The 22,724-nt window shown below is 42.7% G+C and overlaps 1 protein-coding gene across 1 annotated transcript in view; it reads right to left on the bottom strand.

Annotated features, from left to right (window-relative positions):
* Nucleotides 1-6,381: 6,381 nt before the first annotated feature.
* SLC23A2 (solute carrier family 23 member 2) overlaps nt 6,382-22,724 on the bottom strand; it is a 151,014-nt gene continuing 134,671 nt past the window's right edge. Inside the window, exons 11-16 of the mRNA XM_082671560.1 lie at nt 21,028-21,175; nt 19,799-19,904; nt 14,289-14,418; nt 13,463-13,600; nt 12,513-12,608; nt 6,382-10,939 (exon numbers count right to left, since the gene is read on the bottom strand). Coding sequence (XP_082527686.1) covers nt 10,707-10,939; nt 12,513-12,608; nt 13,463-13,600; nt 14,289-14,418; nt 19,799-19,904; nt 21,028-21,175 — 851 coding nt within the window. The 3' untranslated portion in view covers nt 6,382-10,706. The remainder of the gene's footprint in view (nt 10,940-12,512; nt 12,609-13,462; nt 13,601-14,288; nt 14,419-19,798; nt 19,905-21,027; nt 21,176-22,724) is intronic.

The following is a 22,724-nucleotide window of genomic DNA, read 5'->3' as shown; positions in this document are numbered from 1 at the left end:
TGTCCTTGTGTAAATGGACCAAGTCAGTTGGCCACCACTTCTGCTTTTTAGTAATGGGAAGGAGAGGAGATGAGGGTAAACATCTACCCTTTAAGAACATAACCCTGAGGTTGCACATTTCAGCCTTGTTTACAGCTCACTGGCCAGAGTCTGGTCACATGATCACACTCAGCCTTACAAGCAAGGCTAAGAAGTATAGTCTTGTGCCCTTCTGAAATTCCATGACCATGGAAAAATGGGGGAATAGATCCTGGGGGAAACTTAGTGGTCCCTGCTACAGTGGGAAGAGGGCTTTCCAAAATTTGAGTGTGGATCCGTCTACCTGCAAAGCTCATCATCTTATCCTGAACCACATTAAAAATGGTTAGGATGCTACTTGAGGTGAAATATTTTTATTTTTCTCACAGTTTTCTATTGGGCAAGAAGCTCATTCCTAGGAGGACCTCTCTGAGGGTCATTCATCCTGCTTCAAACTCATTCCAACAATTTTCCCAAGGCCACAATGGATCACCTGCTGCCTAAGAGGTAAAACATAACAAATAAATGATATGTATGTGTTCATATATATATATTACACATGCACACACATACAGGTACATTTATAAGAGGCTCTCTGCTACCTGTGAATCTCCAAAGACAGTTGCTTCATAGGTGATACAAATTGGAAGTTTGAGGGTCAGCGTCTTCATAGGTTGGAAGGTTGGGACAGCAAGGGAAGAGAAGTTTTCTTGCCCCTTATGCCAGGCATGTGTCTGGAGATAGCACTGGCCCAATTCAGGCAAGGGCTGCCTTGGTGTGTGTGTTAGGGGGAAGGGAGTGACGAGAGGGTGGTCACTATAGACTTCTGGGCACTACTCAGTGGCAGATGCCTAAATCTCACCATCTGAGAGTCATTCCTCACCATGGTTATTTTTCCTCCCAAGGATGGAATGTTCTGGAAGATTTCATCCAACAAGCCATGTCATTTATTAGGCAAAACCTTCCTATACAGGACAAAAGGTGTATTAGCTTCAGCACTTTCATATTTTTACTGAGATATATTTGGCTACAACTGTTATTTTAATGTTAAGTACAATTTGAGGAAGTGCAATGTTTTATATTAGTATTAGAGGAGTACAGGGACTTTCCCATTTCTTAAACTCCAATATTGCTGAATACAATTATAATACAATTTTCACTACTCAGCCATAAAAGGGAATGGATGGACTTGGATGGTCTTATGCTAAGTGAAATAAGTCAAGTAGAGATAGACAAATACTATATGATATGTGGAATCTAAAAAATACAACAAACTAGTGAATATAACAAAAAAGCAGACTCACAGATATAGAGAACAAACTAGTGGTTAACCAGTGGGGAGAGGGAAGGGGGGAAGGGCAAAATAGGGTTAGGGGGTTAAGAGGTACAAACTATTAGGTATAAACTAAGCTACAGGGATAAATTGTATAATACAGAAAATATAGGCAATACTTATAATAACTGTAAATGGAGTATAACCTTTAAAAATTGTGAATCACTATACTGTACACCTTTAACATACAATATTGTACATCAACTACACTTCAATTAAAAATTGTAATACAGTTTTCATCCCTTTGAAAAAAGCATTTATATAAGTAATTTGTATTTAAAATAGTTAGAAAATACAGAAAAATAAAAAGATAGAAAAAAAGGAATAAATGTAACCTGTAACCCCACTTCCCAAAGATAATGATCAAAAGTTTTGGAGTATATTTTCATTTCTTTTAAGTACACATTCACATAAATATAAAGGTATTTGTAATAAAATTGAAATATGAGATATCTTTATTGCTGAATAAACAAGAGTCTGGTAAATGGATGCAGATGGAACCAAATTGAAGAAAAGTCCAAGGAGAGGCCAACTCAAAAGGTCTAAAGGATTTTAATTTCAAGTCATGGGCTTTGGGGGAAAAAGTAACTAATCAAATCCACCATAAGTCCTATTGCCGAACAAACAGAAATCTTCTTTAGTATAAACAGTCGGGAAAAAAGAAAATCACCAAGCACATGAAAAGATTCAATAGTCAAAAAAAGTGTCTATTCTGAAAGAAACATTTCCCAATGAAACAAACATATGACATGGGAGAAAACTTTTAAGCAAAGTTCCTAAGATACATTTTCAGTGGACTTGAGAGGTTATTGCATCTATGAAAAGATCGCATCATGGAAGATTGTGTTTTAATTTGAATTACAATTACAAAGCCCAAATTTAAAAAGGGAATGCCCCCTAATAAACTACTGGATCTGGGAATTGAGATTTCATGGCTGTAAACATCACAAAAGGAGAGACCACATGCTGCCTGATGGAAGGACACACAATCACTTATAAAGTAGTGCTTCCCCCACCCCAGGCAAAGGAATATGTTTGGGGGGAATGCACTCAGCACCTCCTGTAGGAAACTACAGGACAAATAAATTGCTCAACAAAATAAACTTCAAGGAAGGAAGAGAGAAAGAGTGAGAGAGCAAGAGAGATGTATCAATCAATATCAATGGCAACGTGTGGACATTATGTGGATCTTGTCTCTAGCATTTATGAGACAACTGGAAATTTGAACACTGACTAAAAATTTATAATATTAAATAAACACTGCTAATTTTTTAAGATAATTGTTTGGTTTTTTAAAAACTATCTTTTAGGAACTTCCCTGGTGGTCCAGGGGTTAAGAATCTACCTTCTAATGCAGAGGACGCAGGTTCGATCCCTGGCTGGGGAATTAAGATCCCACATACCGTGGGGCAACTAAGCCTGCATGCCACAATGAGAGGGCCCGCGTGCTGCAACTACAGAGCCCATGCGCTCTGGAGCCCACGCGCCACAACTAGAGAGAAGCCTGAGCACCGAAATGAAGAGCCTGCACACCACAACGAAGAACCTGCATGCTGCAACTAAGATCCGATGCAGCCAAAATAAACCAATAAATAAATAGGAAGGAAATTTTTAAAAAACCTATCTTTTAGGGGTAACTACTGAAATGTTTATAAATGAAGTGAAATGTCTACGATTTGATCAAAACAATGGGGAAGGGAAAGTTGAGGTATGGAGATGAAACAAGAGTGGCCAGCTGTTGATACCCATTAAGCTGGATGATGGGCACATGGGGGGCTATTATGCTATTCTCTCTACTTTTGTGCATGTTTGAAAGTTACTAAAACAAATTGCTCAAAAATTGCGCTAGAAACATGAGCAAGAGGTTGGGTATTCCAGAAAATCAAGTCAGTGACTTAGATCATTGCACAGGAAATTCTCCCAGAACTTAGAGGAAATGGAAAAAGATAGAACGAGTGAAACTACATGAAACTTAGAGACGTGGGAGATGCAGTGTGAACATAAAATCAGAATTCCAGAAGAATGCACGAACAGAACCAACAGGGGACAAGCAATAAACTTCATTAAAGAACATGTCCATTATTGGTTTCTTCTCTAACTAACAAGTTATTTAGCAATATTTTATACATCCAAATACATAGAGATTTTAAAATTTATTAACTTCTAACATTGTGTATAGTTATGGAACATGTTCCATATGATTTCTATTTTTGAAAAAATTTTGAGGCTTGCTTTAGTGCCTAGAACACGAACAGCTTTTAGAAACATCCTTGAGTGCTTGTGAGGAATGTGTACTCTCTAATTGTTGGATGCAGAATTCTAAACATGCCCTTTGGTCACTTAACCTTGTTTAGCTTTTGTCTGCCTGACCTATCAAAGGGAAGTATTGGAACCTCCCACTGGCACGTGGACTTACCAATTTCTTCCTGTAGTTCTGTCCATTTACACTGCATAAGTTTTGAGGCTATCTGATTAGGTGAATGTGCTTAATATTGACTCCTCTTTGTAAACTGAACCTTCCTATCCTTTTTTTCTCCCCGCTTTTGTTTATGCTGTGCAGCTTGCAGGATCTTACTTCCCCGACCAGGGTTTGAACCCAGGCACACGGCAGTGAAAGCACTGAGTCCTAACCACCAGGGAACTCCCAGAACCTCCCTATCCTTAACAATTTTTTTTTTTGTCTTAGGATTTGTCTGAAAATAATATAATAGATGGTTAGTATTTGCCCCATGTGATTTTTCCCCCATTCTTTTACTTGCAATTTTGCACATCCTTATGTAAACCAGTCTCGTGTAAACAGTGCTTCTAAACATATCTGTGGTGAAGGAGCAATTGGTTTTTGTTTTTCCCAATCCATTATAGGTTAAGACTTTTGTAAAATATACCAAAAAATTAATTTCTAGAATTAGACATGCAAACTACAAGCCAGATATTTTAGTATTAGATTCAACACACATAAAACTATAAAACTTTTATAGTTTCTAAGCCACTATCAACTTCTGAACATAAGTTGCTCCAGCCTTCAACAATCACAGCCACACTTTTGAGCTCAGTGTTGTAAACAGCATATTATCAGGATTTTGTTCTGTTATCTGGCCTAACACACTATCTTTTAATTGGCAAGTTTAGTCCATTTACAGTTAGGCTTGTTATAGTTGGTACATTTGGGCTTGTTTCTCTCATCTCTGTAAGTCTCCTCTCTTCTCCCATCACCAAGTTGATATGGCCTGGAATTATAATTTGAGCACATTATGGGTATTTTTTCTTTCCTTTGGCCTTCACTACATTTTAATGACCAGGTGTTATATAGACTGTTTGTGTCCACCCAAATTCATCTGTTGAAACCTAATCCCCAGTGTGTTGGTATTAGGAGGTGGGGCCTTTGGGAGGTGATTAGGTCATGAGGTTGAAGCCCTCTCGAATGGGAGTAGTGCCCTCATAAAAGAGCCTCAAAGAGCTTGATCTTTTGCCCATTCCACCACGTAAAGACACAGAGAGAAGATGGCTATCTCCAAATCAGGTCCTCACCAGATACCGAATCTGCCATGCCAATATTTCTAGCCTCCAAAACTGTGAGAAATTTTTTGTTTCTAAGCCACCCAGTCTATGGTTCCCTGAGAGCTGCCATAAAGGACCAAGATGCAAGTTTACCCAGATCTTTACTGCTCACCTTTCCCTCAGTTATCTCGTACAGTACTTTCTAGGTTTGTTTTTCCTCATATTTAAGTACTTCATCCAAAGTATTTAAATGGGGGCCTTTGAGTGGCTAGACATAAAATTCTAAGTTCAAAGTTCTTTTTCTTCAGTCCTTAAAAATGTAACTCCACAAACAGGGCTGCTGTTGGAAAATCTGGTGTCCATGGGTTCCCAGCTTTAAAGGGCTTCGTTTTTGCTCATTCTCTCTGGAAGCTTTCAGAATTATTTTTGTCTTTGTCACTCTTAAGTTTTACTATCCAGCAGTGAAGATGAATGAACTACATCAGTTATGTACCAACATGAAAGAATCTCACAATGAGTAAAATGTGACAATACATACACCTTTTACATAATGTCCCAAAACACGCAAAACTAAACAGTAAATTTTTAGGGATGTATATATATGGCAAAATTGTGAAGAAAAGAAAAGGATAAACCCAAATGGGGATGTACCAGGAGAGAGGCCCATGGGGTTGGGGGTGGCAGGGCCTCTAGTACTGAAATGTGCTGTTGTCCCAACTGGGGGTGAGAACATGGGTATTCTTTTTTAAATACCTCACATATATTTTCCGCATGTATATAGTGTAAGGTAAGACATTATCACCTTGTAACTGGATGCCTAGCAGTGGCTCATAGGTCAGGATACTGGGAACAGGAAGCAGCAGGTTGAACACCCTATGGGAGTGGCTGTGGTGGTCACTATGGCTGAAACTGCCAGAGACAAACCAGGGATAGAGATGGGGATGGAGGAGTTCTAAGTTTGTTCTAAATTAAGAAGCACACCAATTAAACACTTCTGGACTTGTCTTCATACCCCACCAGGAGCCATGCCTCTGATTGAATGAGCTGTCACTCACTGCCCTCAGGCTTGGCTCTGAGCTTTTTCTGGCACCAACACTTCAGCATTTCCTGTCCCAGCCTAAATAGTCGGCCTGAAGGGCCCAAGACTGCTCTGGAGCCTTTGATTCCACTGTGTGGACACGACAGCCTTTCTGGTCCCTAAAAGGTCTCCAGCCTCCAGATGTCACTAACTTACTAAGAGACTCATAATTTCACGCCGAAGTCCAGCATGAGTGCATCCTCTAACCAAGGTCTCCCTTCCCCCTTGGGCATCCTCCCAAGGAGCCCACCGTGGTTCTCTAGCTGTGGGGGCCAATGATACTTCAACAACTGCTTTCCTCCTTTGAGTCTTCAATGTATCTAACAAAGGTGAACTTGTTGAACTAAACTTTTTACTAGTCAAGTTTCCTCCCCTAAGTGATGACTTTTAAATAATGACAGGTTTCTTTAAAGACCAGCCAAAGAAGGTATGTGAACAGCAGAACTGTGTCCAGGAGAGCTTTTATTTGTACGGAACAGTTTTAAAAATACAGAATAAAATAGCTTTATCTCTACTATTATTCACAACATCTGGTCCAAATATTACATATTTTTAAAATACTTAAACGTTTAATGAAGCCATGTTAGAAAAACAATATGAAAATTCTTTTTAAAAACTCCATAAAATAATTAGACATCTCAAAAAACAACCCCACCCCAAATACCCTCAGTATGCAAAATAAAAAACAAACAAAAATCCCAGAAAGGTATATAGCCAAAGTCAGTCACAAAAACTTAAGGAAAATATAGGCATCCCCACTGTTTTAAGAACAGTCAGAAATTTATTAACATGTCAAACAAAGGTTGTTACGAACGAACAAAAAGGGTATTAACTTGACTGTCAGTAAGACGGCACCACTGGGAAGGGTGTCCTAAGTGTTGGGAAACACACCGAGCAATTCTAAGGAGGCTGGATGTTACTAGTGTAGAGTGAAGACGAGGCACAGTCAAGAACAGACTAAAAGGACAGGAATGTGTGGAGGCTGCTGAAAAGGGATCCTCTGCGCTAATGTGCTTCACAGGTCCATGGGCAGATGCTGAACGCGGGCAAAAACGGGCCATCTTCTTGCACTACTCCAGTTGTGACTGCGGGAGGGGTGGAGGGTGGGGGAGATCCTATTCTCTGTGTCAAAATCATAAGGGGACAGAGCATAACACGCATGGCATGTGAGGCCCCAGGTGTTTCCCTAAAGCCAACAGTGGCTCCCTGGGCCCTGTGAGAGCTCAGGCTGCCACCGTGTCCAGGGGGCACAGCTGGGTGAGCACACCAGGGGGCAGCAACAGTCATGCCAGGCCTGCTGCCTGCAGCTGAGCATCCACCCCAAGCCGTGGGGGTGAGTGTGCAGGATGCTGCCTTTCTTTGCGCCAGACAGGTTCTGATGAGGCTTCCGCCACAGCTCCTTGTTCGTCTCCTATCTGGCCTGACCACTTTTGTGGCATCGATATTATGGAAGATTATAGTTGCCAACTTCAAGTCTAAGTTGCTAGTACCAATATTTCAGCAGAGACATGAATTAAAGAAATAACAACTTAGCTCATGGTCATAAAATATATGCATGGGTAAATAAAGTATACACACATACGAAAGATTCATCAATGGAGAAATTCTATCATCACATGACATTGTCATGAAAATTATCATTCCCTCCCTGGAAAACTGTGACTATTATCCTGGGTAGAAATGTTATTTTACTATATGGAAATACTGTAATATTCATGCATAAACCAGGTTGTCATCATGAAAGTCAGTATTCTACAGTATGAAGCAAATCCTGTGTGTCAATCTGTTACCATGAAAACGGGAAACCATCAGGACCCATGGTTAAGCCACTTCGCTTGCCTTGATCAATCACAAGAAACTTACTACAATCTAACATTTGAAATCATCTTAAGAAAGATTCTGTATCAATGAATCTATGTTTAATTCCCTAGTGAGAATGAGAATGGAAATCGCCTACAAAGACTGGAGCCACTTCCCATTGTGAACCATTTAGATATTTTATCAAAACCAGTGGTGGGTTCGCCCTTGCCACCACAGTGATATTGCAGCATCTACTGTCCCATTTATAAGTTTCTACTTTCCACATCAGGATCACCAATGTAAATGTGAAAACGGTGGGTAGGTGTTCATGTGGGAATTGGAGGGTGAATGCCCTGCCCAAGGACATTCACATCCAAAATATCCTAAAACATTCTATTGGCCAAAGCATAGTGGGTATGTGGCCCCAGCAATGCAAGTGGGAGGTGCACAGGCACAGACCGTGCATGGCCACTGCGTCCCCCCAAACCTCCCCTTCAGGTGTGTGCTTAAACACAAGAAGCAGATGAATATATTTTTCTTTCAACTACAGACTCATTCTGTAGCATATCTGCTAGCCAGAGGACAGACTTCCTAATCTCCTGTCCCCTTCCCCCACCTTGGACAGAGAATCTAAGTTGGCCCCAATGGAACAAGAAAGGCAAAAACCCTCTTTTTCCAATAGGAGGTGTGGGCACAGAGCTTCTTTGCACATTTGAAGGCTTATGGAAAATATCGCCCCAGACCAGCAGATCTGAAACCTCTCAATAAGCCCAGCCCAGGAGAGTTTTCAGAAGGGAGAGGATTCCTAGACATCTGAAGCACATGCCCTGAGTGTTACCCACTGGGAGGGAAGATTCCTGGGTCAAGTTAAGCTGAAAGGAACTTGTTCCTGAATTACCAATGGTTCAGAGGCTTTCATTTGGATATTTGGTCCTTCTGCTCATCTAGAGAGCTAGAATACTGCAATCTCTGGGATGTTTTACAATTTTCCCCATTGTTCAGAGGAGAGAAATTGGAGATGCTGAGCAAAATACAAATAGAAGGAACTAAGCAACTAAGGGGACAACTAGGGCTGTCAGCCTCGAGGGCTTACCAAGTCAAACGGATGAAAATCATTTAACCAGTGTGCTTCTAAAGTAAATATGCACCAAATACACTTCAAAAAAACATACCATACAAATTTAAATTTAGAATCTAAGTTCTTTACTTAATCTGCAAGAAGGTCTTGGCAAAACAATGCAGTGGCTCTGAAGTGTTCTTGCCAGAATAGGCCTTAAAGCCCCAAACTTTACAGGAATCAAGGAGGCTGTAGTGACACAATAATGCTGCCAAAGACATCCCAGTGTGGTAAGCTGAACCAGTTGCGGGCGCAGGAAGTTCGCCATGTGCTCACTGCCTGGTAAACAACCAGGTAAATACTTAAGAAGCACTACCTCAAGAAACGAGGTCACTCAGGATTTTTCTTTGATTGCAAATTTAAAGCCAAATTCAATAAAAGTCATTTTTATCAGAAACAATTTAATATTATTAATTAGAATTCAACAGAGGGGGCCTGCCAGCTGCTCTTCTTACTACCTTCAGCAGTAACTTAAACAGGAAAGGCAGCATTTGGCCAGGGGATCTAATCTTCCCCTCTGCAAAATCAAAATCCAGTGGACATTCAACATGGCAACTCACAGAAAGTCTCCTTAAGCCTTAACTGCCAGATATGAATGGCAACACAACTGCAGTGATTAATTTACCAGGAGGCCGCACCATTCAATATGGCGGCTGTTTGTCACCTGCCCCAGCTTCCCTTCTTCACAAAACAAATTCACTATAACTTAACCCATGGTTTCTGGGCTCTGGTCCAGTAGTCAGTTTTGATAAATAGATTAAGCATTATGTATTTACACTTTCATGGTATCAAGCAATACAAAACACAACCGCAATAATGGTTACTGGCCTTTAAGAGCCAGGACAACAAGCTTCCCTGACGGTGTCTACAGCTTTACAAATGCTGGTTCCTTTCTTAATGGGGGATAGGAGGTGAGGGACAAGTAACAGGGATGTAAGGTAAGAGGGTCACATGGAAAAACACTGATTTCAAAAATCTATAGTCAATAACATTAAATAGGAATAAAATCTTGTAATAATAGATACACACAACAATAACTGACATCCACATGTCAGCAGAACCAAGACTCCCATAAACACCTGCTTGGTGCCCTCATGGGCACTCTATACCCGTCACACCAGCCAGGAGTGAGAAATGCCAGCTAGAGTGTCTCAGCTACTAGTAAACAAAAAGAGGCCAATATGAGATGTGCTGGCCCAGCTTGGGCCAGGGTGGCACCAAGAAAGTGTAGTTGAGAATCAGATACTGATTTCAAGGTACCTTCCCTTCCCGTCCAATCCCCCAATTTCCATTCTAATTATATCTGTACAGACTTTACCCATGCACAGATTTGGGGATAGGGTAAGCATGTCACTGTTTTCAACTGGCCAGCAGCCACCTCCTACAGGAGTATCAGGGAACACAGAATCTCATTTGACAATGCAAGGATACTGGTGTCCCTTGACCAGAGGAGGTCTTTGCAGGTGAAGGTCCTGGTGCTTCCAAGCACAGAAAGCCCCTGGACCCTGGAGGTGGCCTGTAAGAAAGCTAGCACAGGGTATTAGAAGGGGACTGAAAACAAGGAATCGCTGTGGGCTTTAAGCATCCACTCCCACGGGAGGACAGGAACTTCAAATTCAGTGACCACGGCCAGCAATGGATGCTCTCAAGGGCAAAGGGTCAAGGGCTTAAATAAAAAGATAGGTGAGACACCATATTAGACAGGATCACAACCCACAACAAAAAAGCTACTTGTAATCTGTCTTAGCTCTGGGGTGGACAATGTAAATGCAGATCTACAAACATATATGTTACTGCTTGTTACTCAGCAAGGAACTACAGGTTCATGCCTCACTGCGGCTGGGCCACAGGGCGAGCTACGGCTATACTGTGGCCTGCGAGTCTTCATCTGAACTCCGGCTGTTAGTGCTCTTCCTGAGGCCTTTCCATGTGTAACCTGCAAAGGTTGGGCTGATGGGTAAGTAGCTGAAACATCTGTATTTTTTAATAATGTTCATGCCAAATGGCAAGTCGTAGGATTCCATGCCATCAAGAGACTTGCTCCCTTTGCCCACGCCCTTCTTCCATTTCCTGATTCCCCTTTCCTCTGGAGTACCTGTGGAACACACACACACAACAAAACAAAAACAGAACAATGGAATGTTTAGTTAAATAGTTCTACCAAGAATTGAGATTCTCCACTGCTGCTGTCTCATAGATTGAAAGGAATGGGATGACACAAAGAACACTTGAGGAGTAGTTGATGCCCAATCCAGAAATCTAAGAATCACTAATTCCTCAAAAGAACCACTTCTCTCTAAAACGCCGATCTGATCTTGCAAAATGGGGCCCAGAGTCATTATTACATCTCACAATGCCTTCACCACTTGGTCATTGCACACCCACCCACCACTCATCCAGACATATCACTTTTTATACTGTTTTGCTCCATTTCAGTGGGTGGGGGGTGCCTTTGTCACATATTCCCCACTTGTTGTGCTCCTGTGAGGATGAATTGCCACTGGCATAACACTCTTGGCAATTTTGTACCCTGACAGATGAGTCAGGGAGAAAGATCTGGACCTACAGGGTTCAGCAACTCCTGGACTCCTTTTCAAAAATCTTTCCAGTGCAGAGAGGAGCACTGGCATCTGCTTTTAGCTACATGGGAGCCCTAACAATGTACTTCTCTGCCTGAGCCTGGGTGTTGAGCTTGACTCTATGGTGCAGGGCTTAGGAACCTCTCACATATAAGCTATGCTCTCCCATGGGCATTTCAGTAATAAAATTGACTTTAATTTCCATCTGCCTGACTCCTTTGTCTCTCTCTCACTTAGCGCTGACTTAGGAGAGAAAGAGGATGTTACTGGCCTCCCACAAATCGAACACCTTCCACCTATTCATGTGTGTGATTCCTTCTGCCAGATGTGTTCACCTCTCGTGCCCCTAGTAACCTCTTCTTGATTGAGGCTTTTTGGAGGTAGGTTACGGGCAAAATCTCAATAAAACCTTCAAGCTCCAGAATAAACATCATCCTTCCTTGACAGCGGATGAATCTACCAGTGCGTCCATGGCAGCACTTTACAACGATACAAAGCAGCCTCCTCTAGGAAGCTGGGAAGGCCACAAGGCAGGGCCGACATCACATCCTAGTCCATCACCCAGCACTTGGCATAGAACGCACCAGCTGTGAAACAAGGGCTATGGGTGTTGGAGAGAGAGCTGCCTCCATACATCTCTCAGGCACTGGTCCTGGCAGTGGCCTGCCTCTGCAATGACTCATTTAAAGGACAGGCTCCACAAGAAGTGCTGCCCACTGGTAGCAGCTGGCTCAGGAGTGTGTGAACAAGTCAATGAAAGCCAAACTGCAGAGCTCCAGGCAAGGTTGAGCAGAAGGGCAGGCAGCTGGAGCATGCTTAAGGCATCCCGCTGCCACTTCACCATATGCAAGGAATTCACCTGCTTTTTCTTAAATGTAATTCAGCAAGAAGGAAAAAAAAAAAAACTAAGTTTGTTAGCAAAAAAGTGATTCATGAAAGGTGGCTGAAAGTGTCATCTTAACCACTTTAGAAAAGACAGTTTTAACCAGTGATTGCTTTGAACTGATTCACTCTTCCTGCTTCCCATATTTATTTGTCAAAAAAAGTAAGTCACATATGTAATAAGCATGTTTGATATATACCACATACCTGGGATGGTGTTATCCAAAATAAAAGCCACACAGCCTCCTACAAACATAGCAGTTGTGAGAAGAACATTCAACACTTGATCGATTCCTGTTATCCCTGAAAATGACATAGCAACTGGTCACTGCCAGCCAGAATAGGCCTGCTCTTGACTTAGAAAGGAACACTGGGGTGGACACTAATTGCCAGTCCGTCAATACAGTGCATAAAAGTGTAAATTTCTGCTATGCATGTGTAGATAAATTTTTGCCAGTAACATGTTAAACTACTATGAATGCTTTCAACAATAATCAAAAGTTATCTCCATAAGGAAAATTCCTAACAATGGTTCACAGATGATAAATCTAATACAGTGAAGTTCAACCTGTAATGAACTATGAAGACTTTGGGGGTGGAGGGTGGTGGTGTTTGCAGATTAAAAAAAAATCAATATAAAAGATGGCTGTTGTAAGGCTGAAAATTTTACAAAGTGAATAACAAGACAACAAAAATATTTGTGGGGTCAGCAATCAAACGAAGGGCTTCAGAATTCTGGGTTACTAATTAGTGCTTAGCTTCTTTTAATTAGGAGCAACTTTATTTCTAAAGATGTTATCACATGAATGAGATAAATTAAGACAGAAGTTCACACACTTTCTATATTTAAAAATATAATGATCCTCAACAGAAAAATAACATGTTTGGTGAGAATATGGAGAAATAGAAATCACTGTGTCCCACATACCTGGTGGGAATGTAAAATGGTTCACCTGCTATGGAAAACAGGTGGTTAGGAGTGCAAAGGGCTTCCAGATAAGCTTCAGCCAAGTGGGATTTAAATGAAAAACATAGATGAACATTCAACAAAATGATTCCTGAAGTTCTAAAGTACCCTCCAACTGGTGATGAGCTGTTTGTGAAGTGCTGGCTGTGGTTCTAACTTCCCCACAAGATTCAAGGCCTGTTTTCCCTACCTGTGACGAGAGGGTTCTGTCTGAGGTAACTTGGAAGGACAAGCCCAAAGAAGATTGAAAATCCAAGCACAAAGAGGTTCCGGGAAGAATTTAAATCGATGAACTGCAGGTTAGAAAGTCCAACAGCTGTGATCATTCCTGGAGAGAAAAACATTAGACCACAAGTTCCATTATCTCACCTATGGCATGGATGACAGATACACTGTTGAAGACAGACTCCCTACAATGTCCTTTCTTGGTCCCATCAGAAACAGGTTGGGAGACTGTGTAGTGACAGGACAGGGACCAAAATGTGACCACCTGGGTCTCTGATCCAAATGACCCTCAGCCTAGGCATTATTTGGGCCTAAATAAGGGGCATAAACATCACACTATGCTTTTTTTAGACCAGGCAAAAAACTAAGGACATTGGCTCTCCCTCAAAAACTTGATTCAAACAATTTCAATTACATTGGGAAATGCACCCAAATATCAAGTCCCTGATTACTATAGCTGAATGGCACAGAGATCAAATCGAGTCCCATCGTAAAAATGGTCAGTTTTAAATGGCCCAGAAGGGAAGATATCTGAGTTTAAATCAATTAGAAATGGCAACTAGAGGGAATAAAATTTAATTTGATTTTTCCTAGCTCAATTATTCTACCTTTAACATCAACTCAACTCAGAAAGTGATATATTGTTTATATGTTTTTAAGGTATATCCTTTTGTATTTTAAAAAAGAAATTTATCGTTACCTTCAATCTCACTGAAGGGATTCCTTAGCAAATGTGAAGAAAGAAAAGGAGCCTGAGAAGGAAGCCGGCTATCAAGGAAATGGAATTTTACCAAAGAGAGTACAGAAGAGGGCGCCAAGCACAGGATCCGGGAGCGAGGCGAAGAGGGCACTGAACTTTCCAATCATGCCTAACGCCAGCATGAGTGCTGCACCGTACTGTATCACCCGACGACTGCCAACCTGTGGGACACACAGAGGGCAGAGACAGGCGTTAACCTTGAGGCCCTCCAGCAGCACACACAAGTACTCAGGCCCCGCGGGAAAATGTGACAAAACCCACAGACAAAATCTGGATTACTCTTAAAACTTTTAGTTAAGAGGGTTCAGTCTCATTTCACAATGAGGATTGATCTCAATACTCTAAACACATAAATATTACTATAAACACAACTAGAGTAAAAAGATTACCACCACCTTTCCTTGTTCCCATCCCATCCGGTTCTTGCCAGAAGCTGACCGTTCTGCTCTCCTTGACTACGGGGATCCTGGGGCTCAGCCTTTGCGTCTCCGAGCCCTGGGCAATGTCACCTCAGTGTGCACCTGCTCCTGCGCTCTGGTCCTGGGTTTCTAATGCCCACAGTCACTGGCCAGGATGATTTTCTAGTGTCTCAAATGCAAAAACTACACTTGGCCCCTGCTTCTCTTCTGGGTTCTGGCAAATCAGACAAAACCCCCAAACATTTCTGGAACTACTTTTCCTCCTGGTGTATTACTCATTAGAGGTGGCACAGCCTGGAGACCAAAGAGTGCAGGAGCTGCCTGGCTCCTGTCTCTGCTCCACCTCTAACTATGAGACAGGCATTGGCCTCTCTGGGTGGCAGGATCCTCATCTCTGTAACAATGAACGGTGTGCTTCTGCTTTGAGGATTAAATGAGATGCAATATAAAATAGTCTGAACAGCACCTGGGAAGCATTAGGTTATTTGACAGCCTCCCACCTGAAATTGCTGCCTCTGGCCTTTCCTCTGCCCACGTGTCCTCTCCACTATGATGGAGTGACCTCTTTAACATCGTGACTTGGGAGGTCAGTCCCCTGCCTAAGTCTTCGGGTTCTCATCCCCCTTCTGGCCAGTTCTCAGACACATCCTTCAAAATACAACCCCAATGCTACCTCTTCTGCAAAGGCTTCTTTGATTCCAAGGCTTGGCTTCCCCAACTCTGGACTTCTGCAGCACCATGTAAAGCATTTCCCATGTGGTCCCAACTTTATTGGTTAAGCTTGATCTCTGCCTTCTAGAAGCGTTCATCTAGTCCACTGTCACCCAGGTACCGAGAGATGGAGCTAGCACTGGGCTCAAGAATCCTACACTGTTGGCCCCTACTCTGTGCTGCCTCTCCCAGGAAAACATCCTGAGGACGTAAACTGGATAAAAGAGGTTCCAGAAACGGAATAGTGTCCACAGGGCTTTATGTATGACTTACAGTGAATAGAAGATGGCTACTTAAATTTTAAGTAACTAAAATGAAATGAAATGTATAAGTCAGTCCGTCAGTTGTACTAGTCACATTTCAAGTGCTCAGTAGGCATGTGTGGCTGGGGGCTCCCACAGGGGATAGTGCAGGTACAGAACATTTCCACTATTGCACTGTTCTACTGGATGATGCTGGGCTGGACCTTCCGACAGCTTCTCAATGTGCCCAAAGGTCAATTTCAGAATAAGAATTGAATCTTTTACTGAGCTGTCCAGCTAGAATCAGTCACAGCTGACACTGGAGCCTAGCGTCCATTACTCCAATTTACAGTTCCTCCCATTATACCACCACTATGTTCAGGGGAGCGGTGAAAAGGTCATGCAAACTGGCAAACGGAGCAAAAGTGACTTACACTTGGCTGTAATACATGATTAGGAAGGCTTTCATTTACAAATAGCTTGTTTTTCAGCATTTTCAAGGACCTACTACGTGACCAGCACTTGGGAAACTGGGATGGGGGGCGGTGGTGGATACAAAGATGAGTAAGTCACAAGCTTATGATAAAATAATTGTACTGTTGCAATTGTTATGTTGCGTGGGAGTCCAGTGGGAAGAGAAAACTCTGAAAAGTTGGGGAGGGTTCCCTGGAGATGGTCTTGAGGCATGAGTTAAGAGAAAGAGCAACCAGACAGAGGGATCCACCTCCCAGCAGGGTCAGGCCAGTTAGGTGTGCAGGGGGGAGGGCTGAGCTGGCCCTAGGGATGCCTGAAACAATAAATCTTTTATGAAAACCATGCAAGGAAGGCTGATCTGCCTTAGATGCTGTCCAAAAAAAGCAGCAAGTTAGCCATTCTTCTGTTCAACAAACATTAAGTGAGTGCCTATTACACATTTCTGTTCCAAACACCAGAGACACAGCCCTAAAAATCCCTGCCCTGCTGGTGCTTACATGGAGCCTTCACATCTCCTTTCTCCACTCCCTGGAATCACCTCCCAGACTCCCTTCTGATCTCCTTCCTGAACTGTGGCTTTGCCTAGGGCCACTGAAAAATCGACACTGCATTTCTGACTTTCCAAAGTGTTCAACAGGGTGGTATGCTGCAGAGGAGAAATGACCTCCCTCTGGATACCATCAAAGAGATAGTCCAGCCAGGGAAGATGGTGTTTACTCTTCCTAGAAATAAACTTAGGGCTAAATATCATATAACAGTATCTCTATTTTGCTTATTTAAGCACATGCTAAGTGTTTTACATCAAGTTATTAATTCCAAAACCTTGCGAGTTGTCTTTATAGACAAGGGTATAGAAACTCAGAGAGGTGACGTTCCTTGCCCGTGGTCACTTTAGGAGAATGTGATGGAACCAAGGCTGGATCCAAAGCAGCCACCTCCCTACCATGTCATGCTGCCCTTCTCTGTGGGACAGACACTGGAACACACTCAGCAGAGAAGTCCTGCACATGGAATCCAACCCATTCAACCCTCAGAACTTCAGAACACACAATGGGGTAGGCAGCCTCAACTCTGATCAAATAGTTAGAATGTCCATGTCTGTACATGGAACGCCATAACTGGATAAAGGATAGCAAACAGTGGAGTTGCCAGGAAATGGAGGTAGATTCTCTGGAAGAGCCACATATCACCCTCTTTCTATTTGTTCTGGAAATCTGATACAATGGTCCAGACAGTGGTGTCTGGAAGAATTTCATACAGTGATGGAAACGTTCTGTATCTGTGCTTTCCTGTGGCCACCAGCCACATGTGGCTACTGACTACCATATTAGATAACACAGATCTAGATCTAGAACTGTCAGATTTCAGATCTGAGTTCTAATCAGAAAATGACTGTCCCAAGTCCTTCAGCTGGACAAGAGGCAGAATACTGCCTATAACCTTGTGCTTCCTTTTTCCTGGGCAGGAATCTTCCATCAGCCACATGGCTCAGGCCACAGAGAAGTTTCTGGTGCAAGTCCTACTTCCCCACCCCAAGGCATCTGTGTAGATGGCTCAATTATACCCCCTTGTGAGTCAGGGCAATGGAAACCAATTCCAGGGCTGATATTGCTCTCAAATGGATAAGGCCTTTGCCTAGGGTAAATGGGTCCAAAGGGATTCTGAGGTAAGATCAATTGGCTCAATTAAAAAATGCAGGCAGGGTGCCTTTTCAGAATAAGCTAGCACTATCAAAATTATAATAAAGATAATTATTCCCCAAACCATCTCAGTCAAGTTTTAGAAGGAACCTTAATGACAGCACTACTTACTCCCTACAGTGACCTTGGTTAAATTATGTGATGATGTGTTTTAAAAAGGTGCAGAAAGGGAGCTGGCTTGTTAAACTGTTTCCCCAAGAGTCCCTCCATCTATAATAATTTTACTACTCTGTTATTTTGGATTAGTTATATGTCTACAGGCTCATGGCAGCAAACTGGCTAAAAAGTGAGTGGCTTATGCCCCATTTGGTGCCCATTTGACCCTTCCCTTAGCTCTGTATGCTCAGCATCTGCTCTCACCATGGGCAGCAATAGGACCCAGGCATCCTGGAGGAAGTGCCCATCAGGCAGCCCTCACATGTCATGTGCCAGGAGCAACAGGCAGCAGGTGGGGCCACCACCAGCACACCTGAGGCTGAGCTCTGTGATGGCCTGGCCAACTTACAGGAAATCAACCAGCATGTCAGGCTTGCACAGTGCATGCCCTGCTCCCTTTCACTTGGATTTGCAGTTACAATTAACCAAACTAAGTATCTGGTTTCTTTTTATCTGGTTATATAATCTTGCAGAGGGCTGGAGGAGGATTTCTAATTTTAAAGAGGTCAAACAGTTCTAGAAGGCTCCAGCCCACCCCCAAGTCCTCAAGTTCAGGAGGAAGACCTCTGACTCATGCAGGCCACCCTAGGTGGTGAACCAGTTCTAACGGTGTCTAGCTGTGCAACATACAATGGCCAGGGCCGAGCTGCATTCCTCAACACCCTGGGCAAACAGCAAGCTCTGGCCCACAGCAACTGGGATATAAAATTTATTTGCTAGTAAATTTGAAAGGCCAAGAAGTAGCCTCCTTTTTACTGAGGCTGGATTGTGGTGTCTGTGCTTGGAGTGGGGTGGGGAGGAGAGACGAGTGGGGAGGACTTCAGACACAGGCACTGCTTCAATCTGAGTGACTCGCTGTGGCTTGTGCTGCCACTTAACTCCACAACCGATTTCATCTGAAAGAGAATGATGCTGCTGCAGTTTGAAAACTGTGTTACTGTAAGATTGATTTATTTGTAATGAGTAATATAATTTGTCATCTAGAACTAGTGCCATCTCCTAACTGGTCTCCTGTTTCTACCCTCTCTCCCGCCCACCATGTTCTTCTTTCATCATAGCAGTCATAGTAATTCTTAAAAAAAAAAAAAAAAATCACATCAAGCCACACCCTGCGGCCCCCTCTTCCACGCGGCCCCTGGCAGCCTGTAGGGCTGCAGGACCTGGCCCTCAGCTACCCCAAGAACCTTATCTGCTCTTACCAGGCCCACTCCCACTTCCCTCTCTGCTTCCTGCCCCACTAGCCTCCTTGCTGATCTGCAGAGTGCCAGCCTGCTCCTATGATAGGCTTTGCACTGGCGGTTGCCCTGCCGGAATGAATGCCCCTCCCCAGGTACCTGCACAATTCCCTCCTTCAGCTCCATCAGGTCTTTGCTCAAAGTCATCTTCTCAACGAGGCTTAGCCTGACTACCCGATTTAACACTTACACTCTGATCCCCCACCCTGCCCCATATTTCTGTCATACTTATTATGCTTACTATTTATTGCTTGTCTTCCTCTGCTAGAATCTAAACTCCACAGATGATGGAGATATTTCTCTTTTTTATTCACTGATGTATCCCAAGTGCCTAGAACAGTAGCCTAGCAAAGGGTCAGTGCTTAATAAAAATTTGTGGAATGTATGAAGGAATAGCACCAGAGTGCCTGCCTACCCAGGTCAGTCAAGGCGAAAGAGACCTCTATCAGCGTTCCATAAACCCATCAATGAAAAAATAAGAGATGGGGAAGAAGATGATCTCGGAATTGGAGGCCATCCTTTTGGAACTCACAGTGGCCAGACCAATCAATGAAATGGATCAACATTTAGAGGCCCAACCATTTAATTAGAAAAATATTTGTACCTTAGTAATTCCCAAAACTCCAATGTTGGGACTGGATGAAGTAGAGCCATTCCCAGTACCAAATATGCCATCGAGAACACAGGAGAGACCCTCCACGAAAATCCCCCTAAAACGTAAAGGAATGGGGGAAAGAAAAACGTTCATTCCATGGGAGAAATACTCTGAAATACACTCTAAATGGTTGTGACCCAAAGGCAGGGTCCACAGACCTGAAGCCTCCACACTCCCCAGGAGGGGTTAGCAATGCAGACTCTCAGGCCCCATCCCAGATCTGAAGACCTGCATTTTAACAGTATTCTCCATGCTCATTCAACGTTGAGAAGTACATCTCTGAACCACACATCAGACACAAATGTTTAAAAATTATTCCAAATTAAAAGATTTTAGCCAGATATATAAAGTCATTTGTTGGAATCTAAGACAAACATGGGTCATCCATTGATTTGATTCCTTTCCTATTACTATATAGTTTTATCAGAAAGGAAATGCTTTGTAATTTTGTAAACATTAGAACTTTTAAAAGAATCAGTATATAAGTAATTTACTCATATGCAATAACTCCATTAGAGAAAAACAGAAAAACCAGGACTCTAAACCCCAACAGAACCAATGCAAGAGGTGCTAAGACACCAGCCCTTTGGATCTCATCACACACAATCCCTTCTGGAAGGGCGGCAGCTGGCTGGGAAAGGCGGAATGATCTGGGCTATTTTCTCTTCTCTGCAGCTTCCATAGGGCCCAATTTGCCCCCAGCATCCAGAAACTAAAGACCAGATGTGCTGAGAATATAAACCCCACAGCCCATAAACCTCTAGATTCTACAGACTTCATTTATTCCTGCTGCTATCTCTCTATATATGAATTGTAACTGTGAATAGAACAGCTGGGAAAACAAGAAATCAAAGGGGACAATACATCCATGACCCAAACCAAGCACAGAACAATGGCAGTATCTGGTACTTGTTTTGGTGAGTTTAAGGTCTGGACTGATCTCACAGAGAATGTCTTATACAACTGTTACCATGAGGAAGAAGGGTGGGAATTCTGCTCCATATTATGGATGAGGAAAATCAGGGCAAAATGGGGGCAGTGACTTGTCCAAAACAAACAGCCAATAAAGAGCCCTGGTGCTTGGCTACTTCATGTTGAAACTCTTGGTTATCCAAACCAAAGAGCAAAGTATGAGGCGCTGGGCCCGATGAAGAGCTCGTTTTTTCTCAGGAACGCACCTGTTTATTGCATGGATGGGGGGCGGTGGGGCACAGGACAGCCTTGCACAGGCGTAGTAGTCCCCGATAGACTCGATAATACTGGCAACGACCGCACTGAGCATGCCGATGACACCAGCCGCAGAGATGGTGGGCAGTCCCCATTGAACTAAGGAAGGAAAACAAGCATGAAAGCCTCATGAACTTTCTTAGAGAGGCAGGCAAAAGTTTTCAGGACGTTGAGTCCTTCAGTACGTTAGAGGACTCTACAAGAGCCACTCAGATTTTTGAAGCTCATGGAAACTATTTATTTTTACACCTAGGTCATCTAGTGCACTATATGCCTGGGAACAGTTTCTGAGTTGGATGAAGACAACCATAACCAGGATTGATCTGCTTTATTTAAAAGAAGAAATTGTTTGGCTGGAAGAGGTGGGTGCTTCTCTTCTTGCTTCAAAGCCACACTCAGTGTCTGTTAAATTACAGTTCAACACAGCCTGCTTTGTTGGCATAGGAATTTGTATGAAGAGGATTTTTACAAGCATGATACAAAATAGTGCTCCTGCCCAGGGGGTGGCGTCAAATGAAAAATCACCAGCTAAATTTAAATCCCAACAGTAAAGCATGGCACAAAGTATAGATAACCCTTCTCTAGTATAATTCCAGCACTTTTTTTTTTTTTAAGTAAACCATGTTATGGAAAATTAAAGAGTTTCCTTTAAGAAAGCAAAGCAAAGTCCCCAGGTAGCTTCATTTTGAGTATCCTATCCAGATTTAATTTTTAGTAGGGTTTTTTTTTTCTTTAAAAGTATATCTATTTGGATACCAAAAACCATTGATCTTATTTAATAAAAATAGCATGAGGAACCTTCACTGTTAGAACGAATAGACTTCTTTGTAAAGTACCTAGACCTTCTTTCCCTGAACCATTAGTTATAATAGAGCTACTAAATAGAAAGGACAGTGAAAAAAGAAATGTATAAAATGTTATCTTGTGCAGGGGCCAACAGTGTACTGAGGGATCAGAACACTAAAAGATCTTGGAACCAGTGCAATGATTAGACTTCAAATGAAGGCAATCCAAACCAGGTCACAATGAGTACCAGTTACGAAGTCAGGAAGTAGCACAGTCCCTATCCAAGAAGGGCCTGGAGAGCAGGAGACAGGTGGAGAGGGCGTTCTGGGTAGGCAGCAGCCTGAGCATCAGTGGATGGATGCAGCTGGGCAGGAACAGGCTAGTGCTCAGCAGAGGAGGGTGTGCAGCATGGGGCAGGTAGGTTTGGAAGGCCTTGACCAGCCCCCTGGAGGGGTTTGGTCTCTGTCTCATAGGTAATGGGAGCAACCACAAGTTTGGGAAGAAAAAGATGACATGTAAAGTAAGATGTGCAGAATATGCCTGGAGTATATGTGTAGACAGAACTTTTCCTGCCTGGAGCTCACTTTACCCTGTGGGAGCTAACCAGGGGGTGCAGAGGCAGCCTGTGGTCACGGGTTCAAGGTGCAGACCCACCAGCAACTGGCTTGGTCAACATCTTGTCTCTGGATTGGTTTGGAATGGATTCTTCTCATGAAGATGATTTCTTTATCAAGCAACATTTTGTGTTTTCTAGATAACCTTTTATATGGTTACCTTTGCTGATGTAGCACTGTGGTTTCATTTTAGTATCTTGATTTTGGGGGTTGGATTTTTGTTTCATTTTGCCATTTATTATTTTTCA

This window comes from Grampus griseus (assembly GCF_964374135.1).
Source record: "Grampus griseus genome assembly, chromosome: 14".
NCBI classification, from domain to species: domain Eukaryota; kingdom Metazoa; phylum Chordata; class Mammalia; order Artiodactyla; family Delphinidae; genus Grampus; species Grampus griseus.
Note: the sequence above shows the minus strand (reverse complement) of the source record. Positions and strands in the feature narration are given on the sequence as shown.